The 22,203-nt window shown below is 43.2% G+C and overlaps 1 protein-coding gene across 1 annotated transcript; it reads right to left on the bottom strand.

The window, feature by feature from the left end:
• Nucleotides 1-15,448: 15,448 nt before the first annotated feature.
• cabp1b (calcium binding protein 1b) lies at nt 15,449-21,792 on the bottom strand (the record flags this gene model as incomplete). Its single annotated transcript, XM_080018465.1, has 7 exons — nt 15,449-15,506; nt 16,464-16,536; nt 16,672-16,746; nt 17,234-17,343; nt 17,780-17,923; nt 18,042-18,072; nt 21,751-21,792. 7 exons carry the CDS (start codon nt 21,790-21,792, stop codon nt 15,481-15,483), a joined length of 501 nt encoding a protein of 166 aa, XP_079874591.1. The 3' UTR covers nt 15,449-15,480.
• Between the last annotated feature and the right edge of the window lie 411 nt (nt 21,793-22,203).

Here is a 22,203-nt window from a genome sequence, read left to right as displayed (position 1 = left end):
TACCGTGACCGGTCCAATATGCACCAGGTGATGAACCATTTCAATTGTGCATTTGGGACTGAAAACATAGAAACATACATACTGTACATGAATTCCCTTTCTTTATTTGTTGTGCGCTATTTGTCTCTCAGTCTTGGGGGAAAAAAAAATACGATTTTTCTACGCTGTGATTAAAATAGATACACCATCTCCATTACGGAGGACCCCTCAGTGCATCTTTGGGTCATATTACACCTTTAATTGTGCTTCATTTTCTACAAAACCAAAGAAGATCTTGGTGTCCTTTGCCTCCACTCGGGATTCTTCTCCATGTGTTGTTGTTCAACCTAAACAGTGTGACGAGCATTTTATCACCCATTCATTATCTTTCACTGTATTAAACACAATAGGAGAGCTTGCAGCTGTGATAAAATATGCATGTTGTTGGGATGAAAAAAAAGTAGTATTTCACAGTTCCAAGAAGAAGACCTATTCATAATGAATGCATTGATACAATGCATTGGGTGAAACATTGGAGTTCATGGTGTTTCCAGTCGGAATATTACAAAGTCTCTAACCTCCTCCAGAACACAATCTGGTCGAAGACCGCCCCCTACTGCCGACAGTGAGAACTGCACCTCAACGCATCATGACGCGGAGTCTTGTGTCGCAAGAAGACGCCAAACAAGGTCGAATTAAATGGATAAGGCTCATAAACATCAACGTTCTAACGTCGTTTTCTGGACATTTTCGGCATTTCTTTAAACTTTCCATTCAGAATACTGTTACATAATAGAGTATACATATTTATTTACTATTTGCGATATTTTTTATTCACAATATATTATAACTTCCCACTAAATCTGATACATGACATGACAATCAAAATATTCATGTAGTATTTTATTACAAAATATTAATTCGTTTCCCTTTGATTTTTTTTTTTTTTTTGCTAGAAATTGAATTACCACAAGATGGTGGTAGAGCTTCTTTTCGGTAGTGTTTGTCACCAAATTGAGGAACAAGGATTCTCCCACAAAATACGAACTAATATATACAGTACGATATAACTATAATAAAGAGGACCTACGATGTGAATACCGACAGTGCGTGCACAGGCACTTATGGAATTTAATCACAGTTTATTTTGTAAAGGGGCAGTGTCAGGATCCTGCCCTGCTCTTGCTTGTTATCTGTATCTGTCTGTTATCTACATCCCTGCCACTGAACACCTGTCCCCAGTCAGCAATCTCAGTCACTCCAATTGTATTTAACCTGTTCCCCTTTCACTCTGTCGCGGTCAGATCGTTGTGTCTGTGTCTCTTGAATTCTTCGTCCTGTATACGATCCTGATTCCCTGCCTGTTCCTGGACCCTGATTCCCAGCCTGCTCCCTGCCTGTTTCCCGATTCCCTGACTGTTTCGTGATTCCCTACCTGTTCCTGGACCCTGATTCTCAGCCTGTTCCCTGCCTGTTTCCCGATTCCCCGCCTGTTTCCTGGACCCCGATTCCCTGCCTGTGTCCTGATCCTGATTCCCTGCCTCTTTCCTGATCCTTATTCCCTGCCTGTTTCCTATTCCTGATCTTTTGCCTATTCCACATTAAACCTTGCACCTACTCCTAAGAGCTTGTTACATCCTGCATTTGGGTTCACCAGACCGTATCTGTAACACAGTGCATAATACTGTCTGTATCATAGGGACATCCTATAAGGCACTTCACTATCACTAAACAAATTGATTAAACTACAGTAATTGCTATTATTGCCATAACCTTTATGATTAATATCATTTTCATTTTCAATATCATTTTTGATGATCGCGCTTGTTAATCAATAAAGTTGTTCTTCTTATTAATCTTATTATGTTTACATGTACATTTAAATGTTACTAGTGTTTTGGCTGGAAATACAATTTAATGAATTTCATATTTTAGTTTAAATATTTTATTATTATAATATTAATTTCATAAATCTATTTAGATCATTTTAACTGCAGTAATGATGCTGTATTTTCATTCATATCTGGACATTCTGGACAGTCACAGATCAAAGTTCATTACTCTTCTGTAGCAATTATAGTCTAGTAGAGCTTAATTTAGAAAATTTAGAAAATGAAACCACATGAAACATGTTTGTGAATTTTCTTATGAGTTTAAAAGGACACTGAATAGGTTCATAAAAATACATGAGTGGTCCATGGCTGGGAGTTGTACACAAAAGTAATAGATTACAATATTAAAACAATATTATGTGAATATGGGGGCCAACGATATCTATCTACATTTGAAACCGAAGTTAGTGAAAAATTGTTATAATTTCATTAGTTTCATGAGCGGGCATTTGTGACATCATCATCCGCAGTAATATAAGTCCAAGCTTCATCTCTCAGAAGTCATTCCCCTCCAGCCACTTGCAAGTACGACACCTAGACAGGCAACTTGAGCCGGTGCTGCGTTCAAAGGTCACTCTGAAAACTGTCACGCGCGCTGCGTTTTACAAAACGTGTGACGCGAACAGCCACCGTCCGGAGCGGAGAAACAACCATGTGACAGCGCCCCCGTCTTTAGGGATTTTCAGTGACGTCCGGTCCGACAAGATGGGAGAGAGTCCCCCGGGCCGCTCCAAACGTCCCCCGCGTATAATCACGGAGCGCAGATTCGGAGACCTCTACTCTTGATCGCTCTTGAAGGCATTTTGGTGTGTCCTTAAAGTCTCTGTTGGCTCCTTCTCACTCATATTGATTCAATGCTGAAAATGGAAGGCGGCATAGTGGACAGGAATCAAACTCAGACAGGATACGACCCGCACAGTGGGAGCACAGACAACGGTGGCCACACGGAAGTGTAACGCACACCTTTGCTGAGAGACACACCACACAGTCCTCCCGATCATTGGGGCCTGTTAGAAGCAGAATAATAACGCATATCAGTTATTATAAGCATCGTATTCATTAGCATCACTAAAATCAATGTTGTTTTCTGGCTTTTACATCCGTCCACCGATTCGGCCGGAACAAGACTGAAAAAAAACCTGGACCCGCTCACCTGCATGGCTCTGTCTCTGTGCTGCTCTTTGGGCTGAAGGCAGCTTATAGTCAAATTGAGTGCGACAACGATGGCCTTCAGCCACATACATGCAGCTGTCACCTCGAGACACCGGAGGAAGAGGAACCGGGCAGGACGTCCGTTTGAAGCAGCGTCGTATCTCCGAACCTGCGGAATGGTACGTTTATTTTTTATTTTTTTGTTGTTTTTTCATTTAATAAACAGCTTTGTTTATCTTGCGTTTTTATTCAAATGATGAGATGAACTGACTAACTCACGTAACAGCAGCACGGCTCGGGTCTGTCCATACACATCCACCATTGCCCACAGAGGTTTGCTCACATCCAGGCCATGTATCAGCTCGAGTTTGCCACCATCGGGTCCCTTGTATTTCAACACACCTTCGGGAGTCACCCAGAAACACAGCCTGGCCCCGGGCCCCGTGTGGCTGTCAGGCAACGCGCAAGCCCAGTAACCCAAGGGGGCGGTTTGGTGAGGATCGCACAGAACGATTGAAGATGGAGGGGAAGATGTGGGAGGTGTGGAAGTGAAGCCCACTCTCATGGTTCCCGCCCAGTGCTGGTCACAGCGCTCCACGCGCATGTGGACCCGCTCGCGGACGTGAACCGGTCGACTGCTGAAGGCCAGACCGTTGAGGTAGGTGTCTCTGTCTCGCTCCGCATACCGGCCGTGCATACGCAGCAACAGCATGTCTCCCTTGGCGGCTTTATGGAACCCCAGGGGTCCAAGGCACCGGGGGTGACCGCATTTAACTTTTTCATGATGCGCTAATGGAGAAAAAAGGATACGGTAATTTAAACTGCTGTTTATTGTTTATTAATTAATAATCATTTTAATGTACCAACGGATGATATAGTCGGACAAGGTTTTTGCCACTTCTCTCAGAAATCCTTAAAACAATGCTTTTTAGTACTAAACATCTCTCTGGTATCAACAAAAAACAAGCTTCATCCGATAAGATGCTCCATAAAAATGTTGATGTTTATATGATTAAATATTAATATCCAAGCTCTCCTCATATGAGCTTATCTCTGGTTTTACAGCCACCTTATCTCAGACATCTGGTGATTATTGCCACCTTTATCAATTTTCAGTTTCAGTTTGTCTACTGTTCTGAGTGTAAGTCACACACCTTAATCACAAAAAAGAACATTACTATATACAGTTTATAATTATCCATTCTGCTGCATATCATTTGTTATAACTGCTCATAACGCAATGCCTCAGTGTTTGCGCAGAACTTAGAGCTTATTTTTGATCAGCGCTATTTACATTTTAGAAAACACACAAAACTTTTGGGTCCCTCCGTCATTCACGCCAACCTTTGAGAACACAATTCGACTTGCGCATTTTCCATTGATGTGCAAACAGCTTTTGACTTGGCAAATAGAGAGCTCCTTGACTAGAGGGGATACTGTAACTGGCGCAGGATTCATGCGTGGACAAAGCACTGCTCCCTTCCGATCAGAGTCTTCCCCTCTTTGCTTATCTGTTTGTCAAAGTGATCAACCGATCAGTGCTGTAGGAATTAAGGATGCGATACTTGGCTTGGGCCCATTCTCATCTGATTAATACACTGGACAACAACTGTCCTCAGATCCGATGAAAGGAGGTGGTGAGTGTCTCAAGGTCCACCGTAGCGGACGTTGAGGCCAATCCTTTATTGCGTACAGTACAACGACGTTGTGTACGTGCTGCAAGAAAAGACATTCTGCCAGATCTTTATCGAAGATCATTACAGAGTGGGAGTGAAGACCCTCACATTTTAAGTCAAGTCATGTCTATGTATTTATGAAGTCATGTATTTATAAAAAATATTACAACCGGAGCTGGTATGGAGCGTCCAGTATTTCCACCGCAGAGATCTGTATGGTTGAGATCGTAGATCATTCATCTGCTCTTTTGACCATGTCTCAATGAGATTTTTATAATTTTTAAAATTCCAGCGTGGGGACAGTGGGGCCCCAATTAACTCCATGTCCATATCAAGTATTACTTTTAATTAAAAAGTTGTTTCTAAACAAATGCTCAACTCTATAAGTGGAAACCAGTTGTTAAACTTTAAATTTTAAACACTTCTTAAAATTTCTGAAGATGACCTTTTTTGTACTACAAAGACCTACCTGTCGTGCGGATCTTTATAAACACTGTGTTTTTTTGTTTTTTCCAAATGTTTTGGCCCACTTTTCAATAAAACAATTATCTGAAATCTTGTCATGATTTCTCCAAAATTACCACTCCGCTCTTTTTTGCAAAAAAAAACAAACAAAAAATATTGATCGGACATTTGAGATTGAAGAATTGGGAAATTTGGAATTGGTGTCGATATAAAACTATGTGTTTTATGGAACCTTGGAAAACTGTAATACCTACCTAACACAATTAAAATGGACCCTGTGTATTGCTGCCTGCAGCTTTATTATTATTATTATTATTATTATTATTATTATTAGTAGTAGTAGTAGTAGTAGTAGTAGTACTAGTAGTAGTAGTAGTAGTAGTAGTAGTAGTAGTAGTAGTAGTAGTATTGTTGCTATTATTATTGTTATTTTGAATAGTTCAGAACTTTCTGTATCTAATCTCTTATGGTCTTTAACCTGTTGAAATGTGAGATATTTTTGATTATGATTTTTGAAACAGGCTTGTCTCTATGTGCATTACTAGGAAGTTATTTAATTGGGAAATTTCTCACAATTAGTTACGGCCCACTTATATTTCTGTATACAGTTCATTGCAATTACATTTAAAGGATATCGAAAGCAAATTATGCCCAACATATATAGAGCCATGGGCTGTAGATAAATGATATAAATCAAAAATAAGAACGTGCGGGGCGTTCAAAAGAAGGCATTGCAGCAAAAGCGAAAGTTTTTCAAATGTAAAAATCGAGCATTTATGGTTATGTTTTATGGTATACTATTATTTATCGTGTGTTATTTTAGTTACGTTTATTTTTTACACAACTATGTTGCATTCCACCAAAGGAAAAGGCGCATACCAGTCGTCTCAGCAGGAGAAACGTGCATCTTCATCACCCTCTTCTCCTGCTTCCTCTGCAGCAGCATCTTCTTCAGTGAAGTTTCAGATAATACACCGATGAGGTCTCAATGACCAACACAGGTCTTTAAATCCTTTACTGTTCACTGAAGCTCCAATGGGCTGCCTCCTTTCAGCTGCGTATCAAACATCATGTTTTATTGCACACGGTGTTGGTTTCCATATCACTGGATGTGGAATCTGACTTTGCCGCAAAAAAAAAAAAGGTTTGCCCCACCCTACTCCACGTATCTTCTAATTTGAGAGGATGTGCCACCGTCTCTGGAAAGAGAGATGTTTCATTTCAACTACTTTATCCCCAACTGCTGCATCATGATGTCCCATCATGAAATACAATAAACTATTTACTTTTAGTAACTCAGCAAACACTGAAACTAAATTGTAGTTTCACTATTTCCCAAAGTTTACACCTGTGTACACCAAGCAATAAAGGAAATCAGGTAATAAAGCAAATGTTTTATTACTTGACCAGCTCTTTGGGAACCAGTCAAGATGACCCCCTTTTATTAGCAATTACAGGAAACACGATGTCCGCGAGGCGTTTCTGCGGCCCGCGGATCGAATCCGGGGGGGCCTTTTACTCGGCGCCCTGCCCCTCCCGGGTCCCTGCTCGGGCGCTGCTTGTCTCTCCCCGCAGGTAAGGGTTTAGGAAGGGAGGCGGAGCCTTTCTGGCTGCATGTGAGCAAATTTCAGCTCGCCGGCTCCTGGGCTGAGAGGCGCTTGGTCACCTCATGTCAATGTCGTGTGATAAGAGACTCCTGGTTAAATCATTAACCCTTTGATTTGTGTCATGAGTGTCATGTGCACGCTACTTCCGTTAAGCTGGCTTTACTGTACAGTACCGTGCATGCTGTATTGAAATGTGTAAACTCTCCAAACATCTACATATATCCTATTATGAAACAGTCCAACACCACTTTTAAAGAGCATGTTTTCACTACAAATACTATATACAAGGAGTGAAAAGGAAATATATATATTTTTTTGTGTCAGTCTCCAAAGTAAAAATGAAAAAAAATCTAAAGATTGCTAGGTAGGAAGTAATGAGTCCTTATTGAAATGACTGGTGTCCATCATTGCGCAAGTTTCAGACCCATCGGTCTTGACACTATAAATTCTTGTCTTAACACTGTTTATAAGTAAATATGAACATATTGTCTCGTCATATGGCTCCTCACGTTTGGTTTTCATATTTTCATCATTGGATGAGTGTAGAAATGAAGACAGCTGACACGGCCAAGAGGGATATTTAATATCTCAGTATCATCTCATTGTGCAACCCGTTCCCGTCGTAGAAGTATAACACATTAAATCATCTGGAGATCATCGAAACCTGCTGCCGTTTCCTCACCGTGGTTGCAGCGCGTACTCAAGGGAAGCACACATCACGCGAAGGTCCGTGAGTGCTAATCCATCCTTCTGCTTTTCCCAAAAGTTACCAACACTTACCTGTGATCGATTTATAATAACAAATAAAAATACGGCTGCAAACCGTATTGCGTCCTTCTCTCCCGCACGGCGAAACTGGTTCAGCAGACTGGAGATACAAACAATTCCACCCGCTTGTTTATTGACAAATAATCAAAATGTTATGTCATGTAATGTTATGCCATAACACCATCATCCACATTGCTTTCCATAGCTCTTCAACAGAAGCAGAAGGTGTCACCCATCTCAGAGCCTGGCTCTGGGCTGAGAGGGGCCCCTTGCGTCCTGCAGCCCTTGCCCCAGAGACCCATGGTGGTTCTTCGACTATGAGACCTGGCAGGGCAGCGAGGAGGTCATTTGGTCTATGATCTGCTGCTGCCACCCTGGTTAGAAGGGTTCATCCAGACTGGACATGAAAGGGTTAATCCCTAATCCAGGCGCCAATCAGGGACAGTTTGTTTACTTTCAGTAAAAACCTTTATTTTCCATCTATATTCGGCTACAAATCGCAGTTGTCTCTTGCATGCATAGTTTCACACAATTTAGACAGAGTAAAAACATAATATCTTAAGTTGGTCTCCCTTTACAGGTAGCTTTTTTTTTGCCCAGAAAATTTAGAAAATGAAACCACATGAAACATGTTTGTGAATTTTCTTATGAGTTTAAAAGGACACTGAATAGGTTCATAAAAATACATGAGTGGTCCATGGCTGGGAGTTGTACACAAAAGTAATAGATTACAATATTAAAACAATATTATGTGAATATGGGGGCCAACGATATCTATCTACATTTGAAACCGAAGTTAGTGAAAAATTGTTATAATTTCATTAGTTTCATGAGCGGGCATTTGTGACATCATCATCCGCAGTAATATAAGTCCAAGCTTCATCTCTCAGAAGTCATTCCCCTCCAGCCACTTGCAAGTACGACACCTAGACAGGCAACTTGAGCCGGTGCTGCGTTCAAAGGTCACTCTGAAAACTGTCACGCGCGCTGCGTTTTACAAAACGTGTGACGCGAACAGCCACCGTCCGGAGCGGAGAAACAACCATGTGACAGCGCCCCCGTCTTTAGGGATTTTCAGTGACGTCCGGTCCGACAAGATGGGAGAGAGTCCCCCGGGCCGCTCCAAACGTCCCCCGCGTATAATCACGGAGCGCAGATTCGGAGACCTCTACTCTTGATTGCTCTTGAAGGCGTTTTGGTGTGTCCTTAAAGTCTCTGTTGGCTCCTTCACACTCATATTGATTCAATGCTGAAAATGGAAGGCGGCATAGTGGACAGGAATCAAACTCAGACAGGATACGACCCGCACAGTGGGAGCACAGACAACGGTGGCCACACGGAAGTGTAACGCACACCTTTGCTGAGAGACACACCACACAGTCCTCCCGATCATTGGGGCCTGTTAGAAGCAGAATTATAACGCATATCAGTTATTATAAGCATCGTATTCATTAGCATCACTAAAATCAATGTTGTTTTCTGGCTTTTACATCCGTCCACCGATTCGGCCGGAACAAGACTGAAAAAAAACCTGGACCCGCTCACCTGCATGGCTCTGTCTCTGTGCTGCTCTTTGGGCTGAAGGCAGCTTATAGTCAAATGGAGTGCGACAACGATGGCCTTCAGCCACACACATGCAGCTGTCACCTCGAGACACCGGAGGAAGAGGAACCGGGCAGGACGTCCGTTTGAAGCAGCCTCGTATCTCCGAACCTGCGGAATGGTACGTTTATTTTTTATTTTTTTGTTGTTTTTTCATTTAATAAACAGCTTTGTTTATCTTGCGTTTTTATTCAAATGATGAGATGAACTGACTAACTCACGTAACAGCAGCACGGCTCGGGTCTGTCCATACACATCCACCATTGCCCACAGAGGTTTGCTCACATCCAGGCCATGTATCAGCTCGAGTTTGCCACCATCGGGTCCCTTGTATTTCATCACACCTTCGGGAGTCACCCAGAAACACAGCCTGGCCCCGGGCCCCGTGTGGCTGTCAGGCAACGCGCAAGCCCAGTAACCCAAGGGGGCGGTTTGGTGAGGATTGCACAGAACGATTGAAGATGGAGGGGAAGATGTGGGAGGTGTGGAAGTGAAGCCCACTCTCATGGTTCCCTCCCAGTGCTGGTCACAGCGCTCCACGCGCATGTGGACCCGCTCGCGGACGTGAACCGGTCGACTGCTGAAGGCCAGACCGTTGAGGTAGGTGTCTCTGTCTCGCTCCGCATACCGGCCGTGCATACGCAGCGACAGCATGTCTCCCTTGGCGGCTTTATGGAACCCCAGGGGTCCAAGGCACCGGGGGTGACCGCATTTAACTTTTTCATGATGCGCTAATGGAGAAAAAAGGATACGGTAATTTAAACTGCTGTTTATTGTTTATTAATTAATAATCATTTAAATGTACCAACGGATGATATAGTCGGACAAGGTTTTTGCCACTTCTCTCAGAAATCCTTAAAACAATGCTTTTTAGTACTAAACATCTCTCTGGTATCTCAAAAAACAAGCTTCATCCGATAAGATGCTCCATAAAAATGTTGATGTTTATATGATTAAATATTAATATCCAAGCTCTCCTCATATGAGCTTATCTCTGGTTTTACAGCCACCTTATCTCAGACATCTGGTGATTATTGCCACCTTTATCAATTTTCAGTTTCAGTTTGTCTACTGTTCTGAGTGTAAGTCACACACCTTAATCACAAAAAAGAACATTACTATATACAGTTTATAATTATCCATTCTGCTGCATATCATTTGTTATAACTGCTCATAACGCAATGCCTCAGTGTTTGCGCAGAACTTAGAGCTTATTTTTGATCAGCGCTATTTACATTTTAGAAAACACACAAAACTTTTGGGTCCCTCCGTCATTCACGCCAACCTTTGAGAACACAATTCGACTTGCGCATTTTCCATTGATGTGCAAACAGCTTTTGACTTGGCAAATAGAGAGCTCCTTGACTAGAGGGGATACTGTAACTGGCGCAGGATTCATGCGTGGACAAAGCACTGCTCCCTTCCGATCAGAGTCTTCCCCTCTTTGCTTATCTGTTTGTCAAAGTGATCAACCGATCAGTGCTGTAGGAATTAAGGATGCGATACTTGGCTTGGGCCCATTCTCATCTGATTAATACACTGGACAACAACTGTCCTCAGATCCGATGAAAGGAGGTGGTGAGTGTCTCAAGGTCCACCGTAGCGGACGTTGAGGCCAATCCTTTATTGCGTACAGTACAACGACGTTGTGTACGTGCTGCAAGAAAAGACATTCTGCCAGATCTTTATCGAAGATCATTACAGAGTGGGAGTGAAGACCCTCACATTTTAAGTCAAGTCTTGTCTATGTATTTATGAAGTCATGTATTTATAAAAAATATTACAACCGGAGCTGGTATGGAGCGTCCAGTATTTCCACCGCAGAGATCTGTATGGTTGAGATCGTAGATCATTCATCTGCTCTTTTGACCATGTCTCAATGAGATTTTTATAATTTTTAAAATTCCAGCGTGGGGACAGTGGGGCCCCAATTAACTCCATGTCCATATCAAGTATTACTTTTAATTAAAAAGTTGTTTCTAAACAAATGCCCAACTCTATAAGTGGAAACCAATTGTTAAACTTTAAATTTTAAACACTTCTTTAAATTTCTGAAGATGACCTTTTTTGTACTACAAAGACCTACCTGTCGTGCGGATCTTTATAAACACTGTGTTTTTTTGTTTTTTTCAAATGTTTTGGCCCACTTTTCAATAAAACAATTATCTGAATTCTTGTCATGATTTCTCCAAAATTACCACTCCGCTCTTTTTTGCAAAAAAAAAAAAAAAAAAATATTGATCGGACATTTGAGATTGAAGAATTGGGAAATTTGGAATTGGTGTCGATATAAAACTATGTGTTTTATGGAATCTTGGAAAACTGTAATACCTACCTAACACAATTAAAATGGACCCTGTGTATTGCTGCCTGCAGCTATATTATTATTATTATTATTATTATTATTATTAGTATTAGTAGTAGTAGTAGTAGTAGTAGTAGTAGTAGTAGTAGTACTAGTAGTAGTAGTAGTAGTAGTAGTAGTAGTAGTAGTATTGTTGCTATTATTATTGTTATTTTGAATAGTTCAGAACTTTCTGTATCTAATCTCTTATCGTCTTTAACCTGTTGAAATGTGAGATATTTTTGATTATGATTTTTGAAACAGGCTTGTCTCTATGTGCATTACTAGGAAGTTATTTAATTGGGAAATTTCTCACAATTAGTTACGGCCCACTTATATTTCTGTATACAGTTCATTGCAATTACATTTAAAGGATATCGGAAGCAAATTATGCCCAACATATATAGAGCCATGGGCTGTAGATAAATGATATAAATCAAAAATAAGAACGTGCGGGGTGTTCAAAAGAAGGCATTGCAGCAAAAGCGAAAGTTTTGCAAATGTAAAAATCGAGCATTTATGGTTATGTTTTATGGTATACTATTATTTATCGTGTGTTATTTTAGTTACGTTTATTTTTTACACAATTATGTTGCATTCCACCAAAGGAAAAGGCACATACCAGTCGTCTCAGCAGGAGAAACGTGCATCTTCATCACCCTCTTCTCCTGCTTCCTCTGCAGCAGCATCTTCTTCAGTGAAGTTTCAGATAATACACCGATGAGGTCTCAATGACCAACACAGGTCTTTAAATCCTTTACTGTTCACTGAAGCTCCAATGGGCTGCCTCCTTGCAGCTGCGTATCAAACATCATGCTTTATTGCACACGGTGTTGGTTTCCATATCACTGGATGTGGAATCTGACTTTGCCGCAAACAAAAAAAAGGTTTGCCCCACCCTACTCCACGTATCTTCTAATTTGAGAGGATGTGCCACCGTCTCTGGAAAGAGAGATGTTTCATTTCAACTACTTTATCCCCAACTGCTGCATCATGATGTCCCATCATGAAATACAATAAACTATTTACTTTTAGTAACTCAGCAAACACTGAAACTACATTGTAGTTTCACTATTTCCCAAAGTTTACACCTGTGTACACCAAGCAATAAAGGAAATCAGGTAATAAAGCAAATGTTTTATTACTTGACCAGCTCTTTGGGAACCAGTCAAGATGACCCCCTTTTATTAGCAATTACAGGAAACACGATGTCCGCGAGGCGTTTCTGCGGCCCGCGGATCGACTCCGGGGGGGCCTTTTACTCGGCGCCCTGCCCCTCCCGGGTCCCTGCTCGGGCGCTGCTTGTCTCTCCCCGCAGGTAAGGGTTTAGGAAGGGAGGCGGAGCCTTTCTGGCTGCATGTGAGCAAATTTCAGCTCTCCGGCTCCTGGGCTGAGAGGCGCTTGGTCACCTCATGTCAATGTCGTGTGATAAGAGACTCCTGGTTAAATCATTAACCCTTTGATTTGTGTCATGAGTGTCATGTGCACGCTACTTCCGTTAAGCTGGCTTTACTGTACAGTACCGTGCATGCTGTATTAAAATGTGTAAACTCTCCAAACATCTACATATATCCTATTATGAAACAGTCCAACACCACTTTTAAAGAGCATGTTTTCACTACAAATACTATATACAAGGAGTGAAAAGGAAATATATATATATTTTTTGTGTCAGTCTCCAAAGTAAAAATGAAAAAAAATCTAAAGATTGCTAGGTAGGAAGTAATGAGTCCTTATTGAAATGACTGGTGTCCATCATTGCGCAAGTTTCAGACCCATCGGTCTTGACACTATAAATTCTTGTCTTAACACTGTTTATAAGTAAATATGAACATATTGTCTCGTCATATGGCTCCTCACGTTTGGTTTTCATATTTTCATCATTGGATGAGTGTAGAAATGAAGACAGCTGACACGGCCAAGAGGGATATTTAATATCTCAGTATCATCTCATTGTGCAACCCGTTCCCGTCGTAGAAGTATAACACATTAAATCATCTGGAGATCATCGAAACCTGCTGCCGTTTCCTCACCGTGGTTGCAGCGCGTACTCAAGGGAAGCACACATCACGCGAAGGTCCGTGAGTGCTAATCCATCCTTCTGCTTTTCCCAAAAGTTACCAACACTTACCTGTGATCGATTTATAATAACAAATGAAAATACGGCTGCAAACCGTATTGCGTCCTTCTCTCCCGCACGGCGAAACTGGTTCAGCAGACTGGAGATACAAACAACTCCACCCGCTTGTTTATTGACAAATAATCAAAATGTTATGTCATGTAATGTTATGCCATAACACCATCATCCACATTGCTTTCCATAGCTCTTCAACAGAAGCAGAAGGTGTCACCCATCTCAGAGCCTGGCTCTGGGCTGAGAGGGGCCCCTTGCGTCCTGCAGCCCTTGCCCCAGAGACCCATGGTGGTTCTTCGACTATGAGACCTGGCAGGGCAGCGAGGAGGTCATTTGGTCTATGATCTGCTGCTGCCACCCTGGTTAGAAGGGTTCATCCAGACTGGACATGAAAGGGTTAATCCCTAATCCAGGCGCCAATCAGGGACAGTTTGTTTACTTTCAGTAAAAACCTTTATTTTCCATCTATATTCGGCTACAAATCGCAGTTGTCTCTTGCATGCATAGTTTCACACAATTTAGACAGAGTAAAAACATAATATCTTAAGTTGGTCTCCCTTTACAGGTAGCTTTTTTTTTGCCCAGTAGTTTATTAACTGAAAAATATTATTTTTTTCCAAAGGGGTTTCAGTCACTTTCATTTTAAAACATACACTGTACATTATTTTGACTGAATTAAAATATATATCCAGAAATATTTCTAGTTATTGACAGCAAATACAAGAAAATAGACAAACCTTAATGCACTTAGTGGTTACACGGCATTATTATAGGTGCAGTTTAAGAGGGAGTTTGATGTAAATGGACCACAAAGCAATTTCTTTAAGACTGTTCATCAGACATTAGCAGCAAAATGCCTCACACAAAAAAAAATGTTTTTTTGTTGTTTTTTTTTTATCTTCAGAAATTATGTGTGGGGCAAGGTGTCTGATCCAGGGAAACAGTAATCCTTTATATACTCATCAACTGTTATTGTGCTTTGAGTTGGAGATGAATGTCCTCCAAAAATACCCCGCAGTATATTTTCTCAATGCTCATGCAGGAAGAAATACAGATTAAGAAAACCGAGAAAAAAAAAAGAAAAAAAAAAAAGTTAAGCACAGTACCCAAGTTGTGAAGAAAAATTCTACATACAGTACGAAGGAGTTTGTAACACGAAGCATTGCTTGTGCAAAGTCAGATGGGTATCACAGTAGGAATGGCGATAACTGCAGTGCTACATGACACATGATTGAAAAACAACCTGGCTGCTTTTCATCAAGGGTTGACACTTAATATAGTTGGAATGGACGTGACATTATAAGGATCAGAAAAGAACATAGAATACACAAATACATGAATTATTATTATTTTTTGACATGATCACATCACACAGAGGAATATTGCCGTACAGAATATGTCCTGGATTTCAAACTGGAGAGGCTGGCACAGTGTCTTCACTTGCTACAGTTATAACCAGTCTATCCATGTGTAACCATAAGTATCTGAAATGCCTCAATGCCCTCTAACCATATGGTTAACCGCAAGATCATATCATATAAAATGAATCAATAAATAAACGTGTACACTGAAAAAGTACAGTATAAAGTCTGTTTTATGCACCGTTCCTTAGTTTTATTCTAGGGGCAGCGACTTTATTCGGTGTTGCTCGGGACTGGGGTTTGCCCGTCTTTTGCGCTTCGGTGTGGCAGTTTTTGGGGGATGATATGTGCTTTCTTTGTGCTCGTAGACAGCTCAGTGGCGTCGGGTGAACCGGTCGGCAATCTTTGTCGCTATCTTCTCGCCGTCGTCTCATCCTGGCAGCAGCAGCAGCAGCAGCGGAGAATCCATGGAATAGTACAACACGCAGGTGGTTTGAGGCTCACCGGGACATCATCCGCACAAATTCTGTGAATTATGGAAGAGATAGGAATATTGTTTTATGCAATAATGCAATAAATTGAAGACGGATATTCCATCAGGAATATCAGGAATAAGTCTGAATTAGATATTTTGGCAAAAGTGTAAAAGCGCAATATTGTTTTTTCCCCCTATATTGCTCTCAATGGGTTTGAGAAACAATAGCAATACTTTATTATGGCCCTGCCAATTGAGCCCCATTGAATTTAATTGAGTTCAACTGAAAGGACGAAAGCACAAAAGAGAATTGAACGAGCATCAAGGGAGAAAAACACGCAGTGAAGAGCTGGAAAGTCAAACACCATAATAAAAGCAGCATATGTCTGTCAATAACATGTTTGTTGTCATGCTTTCACTCATATGAACGTTTGCCGCGTATCCTCTGCAGCTTGATTTCCAGATGTTATCCGACATAACCTCTTGTGTGGGCAGGACTTCCCCTCCTCTGGTCATTTAGTTCGTATTGGAAAAAGAATGTGCTCCGTCCTTATTGACGAGTTAAACTATTAATATCAATCCTCAAGGTTCCGCACGAAAGGACGCCGCGTTACGACGCTCCGAGGACGGGTTTGAATATTAAGAATATCCGCCCTCGCGGCTATGTTTATGACGGTGGGCGCGTGCGCTCCCCCTTTCCTCTGGGTAATCTGTGAGGTGACATAATCCACGGGTACGGAGATAATCTGACAGGCAGATTTACCGACGCGGTGTTAGAATATCAGACAGGCTCACGTCGCCCCTTTTGCATACACAACCTATATGTGTGTGTGTGTGTGTGTGTGTGTGTGTGTGTGTGTGTGTGTGTGCATGCGAATTTGTGCCAGCGTGCATGCGGCGGAGCGTGAGATGCAGACAGAAAGACTGAGATGACAGTCGCTGTTGGATGATTTTTAGAAATATCGCTCTCCGCAGTCGATACCCTGCGACAGCTCCGTGACACCTCACCTTCAAAGTCTACGTGTCCATCTCCGTTGAGGTCGATGTCCCGGAGGATGTCCTCCAGATCCCTGTGGCCAACCTACCGTGAGCAAAGTCACGGGTCAGTTGATCCAGGTAAAAAAAAAAAAGCTAAGACAGCCGTACCGGGGTAGATGGGCGCAGCCACGTCGCAGACGAAACAGACAGGAGAAGGGAGGAGAGGATTGCGCATTACCTGTTGGCCCAGGAGCTTCTTCATGGCTTCCCTGAGCTCTGCCGTGCTGATCTGGCCGTCGCCATTTGTGTCAAACTGGGGGGACAAAAGAGAAACTCACGTTCGTGTTCCGCCCTCATCATCATCAATACATCACAGTATTTACCCTATCTGGGTAGGGTGTCTGAACGAATGACTGAATCTTTTACTCAAAACGCCCTTTCAGCCTTCAAAATGGATGAAAATGCCTTGTTGGCCATCCGTGCAGACTTTGATGAAAATGCATCGAAATTTGGGAAATACTTATTAGATTAGCCTAAATCTGTGTGGCAAACAACACTTTCCGAGTACACACGAGTTCACAACAGTATTTACGATGTGTGAGTAGGGTATTTGAACTAATGAATGAAGCTTATACTCAAAACGCCTTCTCAGCCTTCAAAATGGCTGAAAATGCATTGTTGGCCATCCGTGCAGACTTTGATGAAAATGCATCGAAATTTGGGAATCGCTTATTAGATGTGCCAGCACAATGTGTCCGTGGTGCAGCGGTACAGCAGGATCGGCCCTTTCCCGTCCTCACCTCCTTGAACGCGTCGCGCAGCTCTTTCACCCCGATCATGTCTGCCGTTTCAGCCAGAAGTTTGGGTCCCATGAGCTCAACAAAGTCCTCAAAGTCCACGTGTCCTCCCACTGCCAATTAAATAAACAGTTACGCTTAGTCCGCCGAGCAGCGTTTGGGAAAATGAAACATATTAATTGTTGTTGTGTTGGAGAAAAAAATGCAGTGTTGCAAATACCTTATAAACAAAAACAATTTTAAAAAAGACTACAACGCCAAACATTAATGGTCCGAAAAACGCAGTTAATGAAATTCGGGGAACAATAATGTTTCGATCCTCCCTGCGATCCTCATTACAACCTGACAAAGTGAGCTACTCATTGCCACTATGAACACCCGATAATGAATCTTATCACCAATTCATGTTTTTGTTTTTTTTTGTTTTTTTTTTAATAGATTTGTTCCGCGCGTCATTCACATTTCTTTGTGCAGGTTTGCCACAATAAAGAATACAAAAACACAAAATAACATGATAAGACTTTGCCATGCACGTATGCAGATACTCACAGTTCATGTTGATCTGCTGGCTCAGCTCAATCAGCTCCATCTCCGTCGGCATGTAGCCCATAGTGCGCATGCAGTTTCCCAGGTCTTTGCAGCCGATGAAGCCATCTTTGTCTTTGTCAAACTCTTTAAACGCTTCACGCAACTCTAAGGAGAGGGGTGGGGGGGAGAGATCGGTCGTGAATGCCAGAGTTTGAATTTTTGGCGAGGAATAATATGCGATGCGATGTAATATGTACGGTCAGAATAGACATTGGAAGCGCACCGTCCATTTCTTCGGGCCTCAGCTCTCGATCCTGTGGAGGGATCGCACAGCGAGGTTACTGTCAAGACACAGATGCCATTCCAGAATCCATACAAAAAAATAAAAAAGCATTAACCTCACTTCGCAATAGAGTGAATAATGGTGAGGGATGAGATAGAAATGCAACGGGAACGCAAGCGAAATAAAAACATAGAAATAAGTCCACGTTTATGTCTCGCGATGGAATTGTCGGGGTTTTTTTTTTCCCAGGCAAGGTTTGCCGTTGTAGACGAATAGAGCAGTGGATACAAGGCAACATTTTCTTTATCTCTCTTATATAGTCGCAGTCAGTGAATTAAAACAATAGAACCTCGTTTTGAACCCCCACGGCAGAAGAACAAAACTCTGTGAAAAATCGGATACGCCAAATCGAGTACGCACAGTCCCAGCAGAAGAGCAGCTGTTGTTGTGGCCTTGAAAATACTGGTCTTTGATCAGCTCGTCCAATATGTCTGAATGAACGGTAATAATGCAACAATTAACCGAACATAACGGTAAAACAATGCAACAACAACTGAATTAAGCAAATCTGCGATGCAATTGTCTTGTTTGTAGTAAAAACAAAAAGGGAGATATTTACTGAATGGTGTAGCGTTGTGGAAGGAAATATGCACAGTGGCATTTGTGATGTACGCAATTATATAGATGGATTTGAGAAGGTTATAAAGAATCATCAGTGTAAAGTGATAAAAAAAGACAAGGAAATGCAAATCCTGTATCGTGCAACATATCCGCTTGTTTTCCATTCCTGCATGAACGCACACACAGACACACGCGATTTGTACAGATTGTACAGATAGATTTGTACACACACGCACTCACACACTTGCACATATTCAGTATTTTAGTCATGAGGAGGATTCGATTACAGGCCGAGGACAAAAAAGAAATTGCTCACTCCAAATGATATATCAACAAACCCGGCACGGCCTTAAATGATACCGACTTGGTACCGCTGTCTTGCACGACACCGGGGTAAATATTTCTCAGGGTTGAGCGTCCCGCCCTGTCGTTTTTTTTCTCCTAGTTTTTGTTTTTGGCATGCATGCACGTGTTATCGTCAGGACTTACGTACAGCCTGCCGGCTCTCAGCGAAGCCCTTGCGCAGGAAGATGCATGCGGGCCCCAGCACGGTGTGCATGTTGGCTCCGTTCTGGGCCAGGGCCACTAGCGGCTCAAGATAGGCCCCCCCGGTGCCCCCCTCCTCACAGGACTGCACCGCTTTGTAGCTCCTCTTCTGGTCCTGGAGCCACATCCAGGTTTTTGGGTGAGGGGGGTGGGGGTGGGGGTGTAGGGAGGGAGGGGGGCAGACACGGGCACAGGGGCAGAGACAGGGGTAGAGACCATGACTCACTTTGTGGACAGCAAGGAGTCGATAACAAGGAACCAGAGTGGAGTGGGGGAACCGTGGGGTTCAAAGGCCGCAGACACATGTCTGGCAGTCGCAGCGCAGTGTTGGGAAGGTAGAGATTGGTGATGACAGTCCTGGTGAAGGAAAGCATCTCAGTCCGGGAGAGGGAGTGTTAGGCTGAACATGCCATTCTGCATCCATAGGGTGCCATCCTGCTGAGCTACCAGAAATTGCTATTTGTAGGCGGTAATCCAACTGGTCCTCACAAATTATATATTATACTTTATAATTATACTTCCACAAAATGTATCTAAGAATTTGTTTAATTGCTTATTTGTGCTAATTCTAATTAGAAGGATGATGGGACTAGAATGAAAGCCGAGCAACTCATTTAATTATAATGCCCAATTAGCCATTCATCCAGCGGGCAAAAGCAATCCTGACAATGCACATCCCAATTACACCAAGAGCTACAGGTTAATTAGAAAGTAGGCAATGGTTGCCTATGAGTAAACCCACAGAACGCATCATCTGTGCGGGGCTGAACAAGGTCGAGCCACTGACGTGACTAACGGCAGGCAAATATTTTGAAGCAGTAACGAAAGGTTAAGGACACGGTGGCAATAAAATTCGAACACAGAGGGTCCATTACGAAATGGACAATGTGGAGACTGTTTGAGAACTGTTTGTAAGCCAGGCAGATCTTCACGAATTACAACAGGGATCCTTGCCTGAAAGTCACGAGTCCAGCGGTAAAGATTTAATGCCCTATTATCCGGCGTTCGACTGGCGAGGCGAACGCGACCGGAGACGGATCTGCTCATAAAGGGGAGAGGAGGGCCGGGAGCGGACCTCGTTTGATTGCAAAGCGACTCGGTAAACACAGCTCACGCTCGCTTTCTAGCTTTACATAACACAGCAACACGGAGCGAACATGCCCCTGCGCGCGCACACGCACGCGCACGCACACGCACACGCACACGCACACAGACACACACACACACACACACACACACACACACACATGTGAACACGCAAGCATGCACACTCATATTTTCCTTCCTTATACACATGACCTTCCCAATCCATCTGTTCGCCATCGCCGATGCCAGCCCCTGCTCTGCTACGGTGCCCATCGCAGGAAGGGATGCCCACTGGGTAATCTCACCAAGTGATGCATAGAGCAAGCCTTCAGGAGGGCACATTATGCAGCAAATCTCAACAAGCCTGCACAAGAAAACTCCCCCGACCAAGCGGAACAAAAAAAAAAAAAAAGATATTATATTATACTTTTATTAATAAATGGAGTTGAGCGTGAACTTGTCTCGGATTTGCACAGATGGCGTCGACGGTTTTCCTCGTGGTGCAGAACGGGCCAAAGAACGAACAGCTGCTTACGTTGGAATCTATTTGCGGGGCAGGGCTGCAACGCTGTGCTCAGAAAACATGAATGCGGTGCACGCGGTAAAGACGTGGCAATATCCATAAAATAAATAAATAAAGCCGAGCCTTTAAGAATATGGTGCAAAATTGTCCTCGGAATCACCTGGAGGCTTTCCCCTGAGTTATTGTTTTTATACCGTATGAAATCCGGCGAATCTGACACTGGCTTATATACACCGGTCTCTCCGACCGCAACCTGCAGGTGTGTGGCTCAACAGGGCAGTACCACCTGTTGTTGGATGAAGCGGCCGTGATACGATCTGACTGATGCGTAAGCGGGTCGCCGACATGATTACCGTCATTTAGCGCGGCTTGTCCAAACCTATAGGTTAAGCGAGTAACACTCTCTCTCTCTCTCTCTCTCTATCGCTCTCTCTCTCTCTCTCTCTCTCTCTCTCTCTCTCTCTCTCGCCGCGCGACACCTCACTCAGACCGGAGCGCGGCGTCAGCCGTTCACCCGCCGGACAATAACAAAAGTGGTTTATTTGTATTTAAGAGGACGGCTTTCTCCGGGGCATTTCACCGAGATTAATCCCGTTTACAAAAAAAAAAAAAAGCAAAAAAAAAAAAGCAATGTCTTTCGCTTTCGGTCAAGATTTGAAGCGGGCGTTACGGGCTCCGCCGCGGGGCGGACGAGGCAGCGCACACACAGTCGAGGCGTCTCAGCTCGTCCACTCCGGCTTTCGTACTTCCACCTGTTTTTTTGTTTTTCCCGTCCGAGGCGCCCGCTGCGCCGACGGGATGAGGCGCTCCCAGCAAAATCCGGGGTGGTTCGGGGGGGGGGCGTTTCGGGACACACGGCGAAATCAGACATGCACGCTGCGGGTCGGGCGGGAAAGACCCCGACCGACTCGGAAACCTGCTGGAGAGGCTTACCTTCTTGGAGAAGTTTTTAAGCGACTTAACAGAGTTGCCCATTGTAAAATCCTCCTTTTGGGGGGTTTTTCTTTCCTTTTTTTTTGTATTATGTGTTCTCTCTACCTGTGTCTGCGTCACTGTGCCTGTGTGTGAGCGCACGTGTGTGCATGTGCGTTTGCGTCCGCGTGCGTCTCCGGGCATGCATGGGATAAGGAGCGATCGGAGAAAGGAGGGCAGGGTTCAGTGGGTCATCGGCTGAAACAACAGGACATTCGGGGGGGAAAAGAGACGAGGGGGAGATAAAGGAGCCAACGTTGAAAGTGTTAAGAGGGAAGGCGGCTAAACGTGAGGATGCTCGAGCTCAGCGGGGGGGGGGGGGGCGCTGGAGGGGGAGAGGGGTGGAGGGGGAGGAGGGGTGCGGACCAGAAAACAAAAAAGGAGGACACGTGTGGACAAGAAACGAAAAGAAAA

Source organism: Zeus faber (genome assembly GCF_960531495.2).
Source record: "Zeus faber genome assembly, chromosome: 17".
Lineage (NCBI taxonomy): Eukaryota > Metazoa > Chordata > Actinopteri > Zeiformes > Zeidae > Zeus > Zeus faber.
Note: the sequence above shows the minus strand (reverse complement) of the source record. Positions and strands in the feature narration are given on the sequence as shown.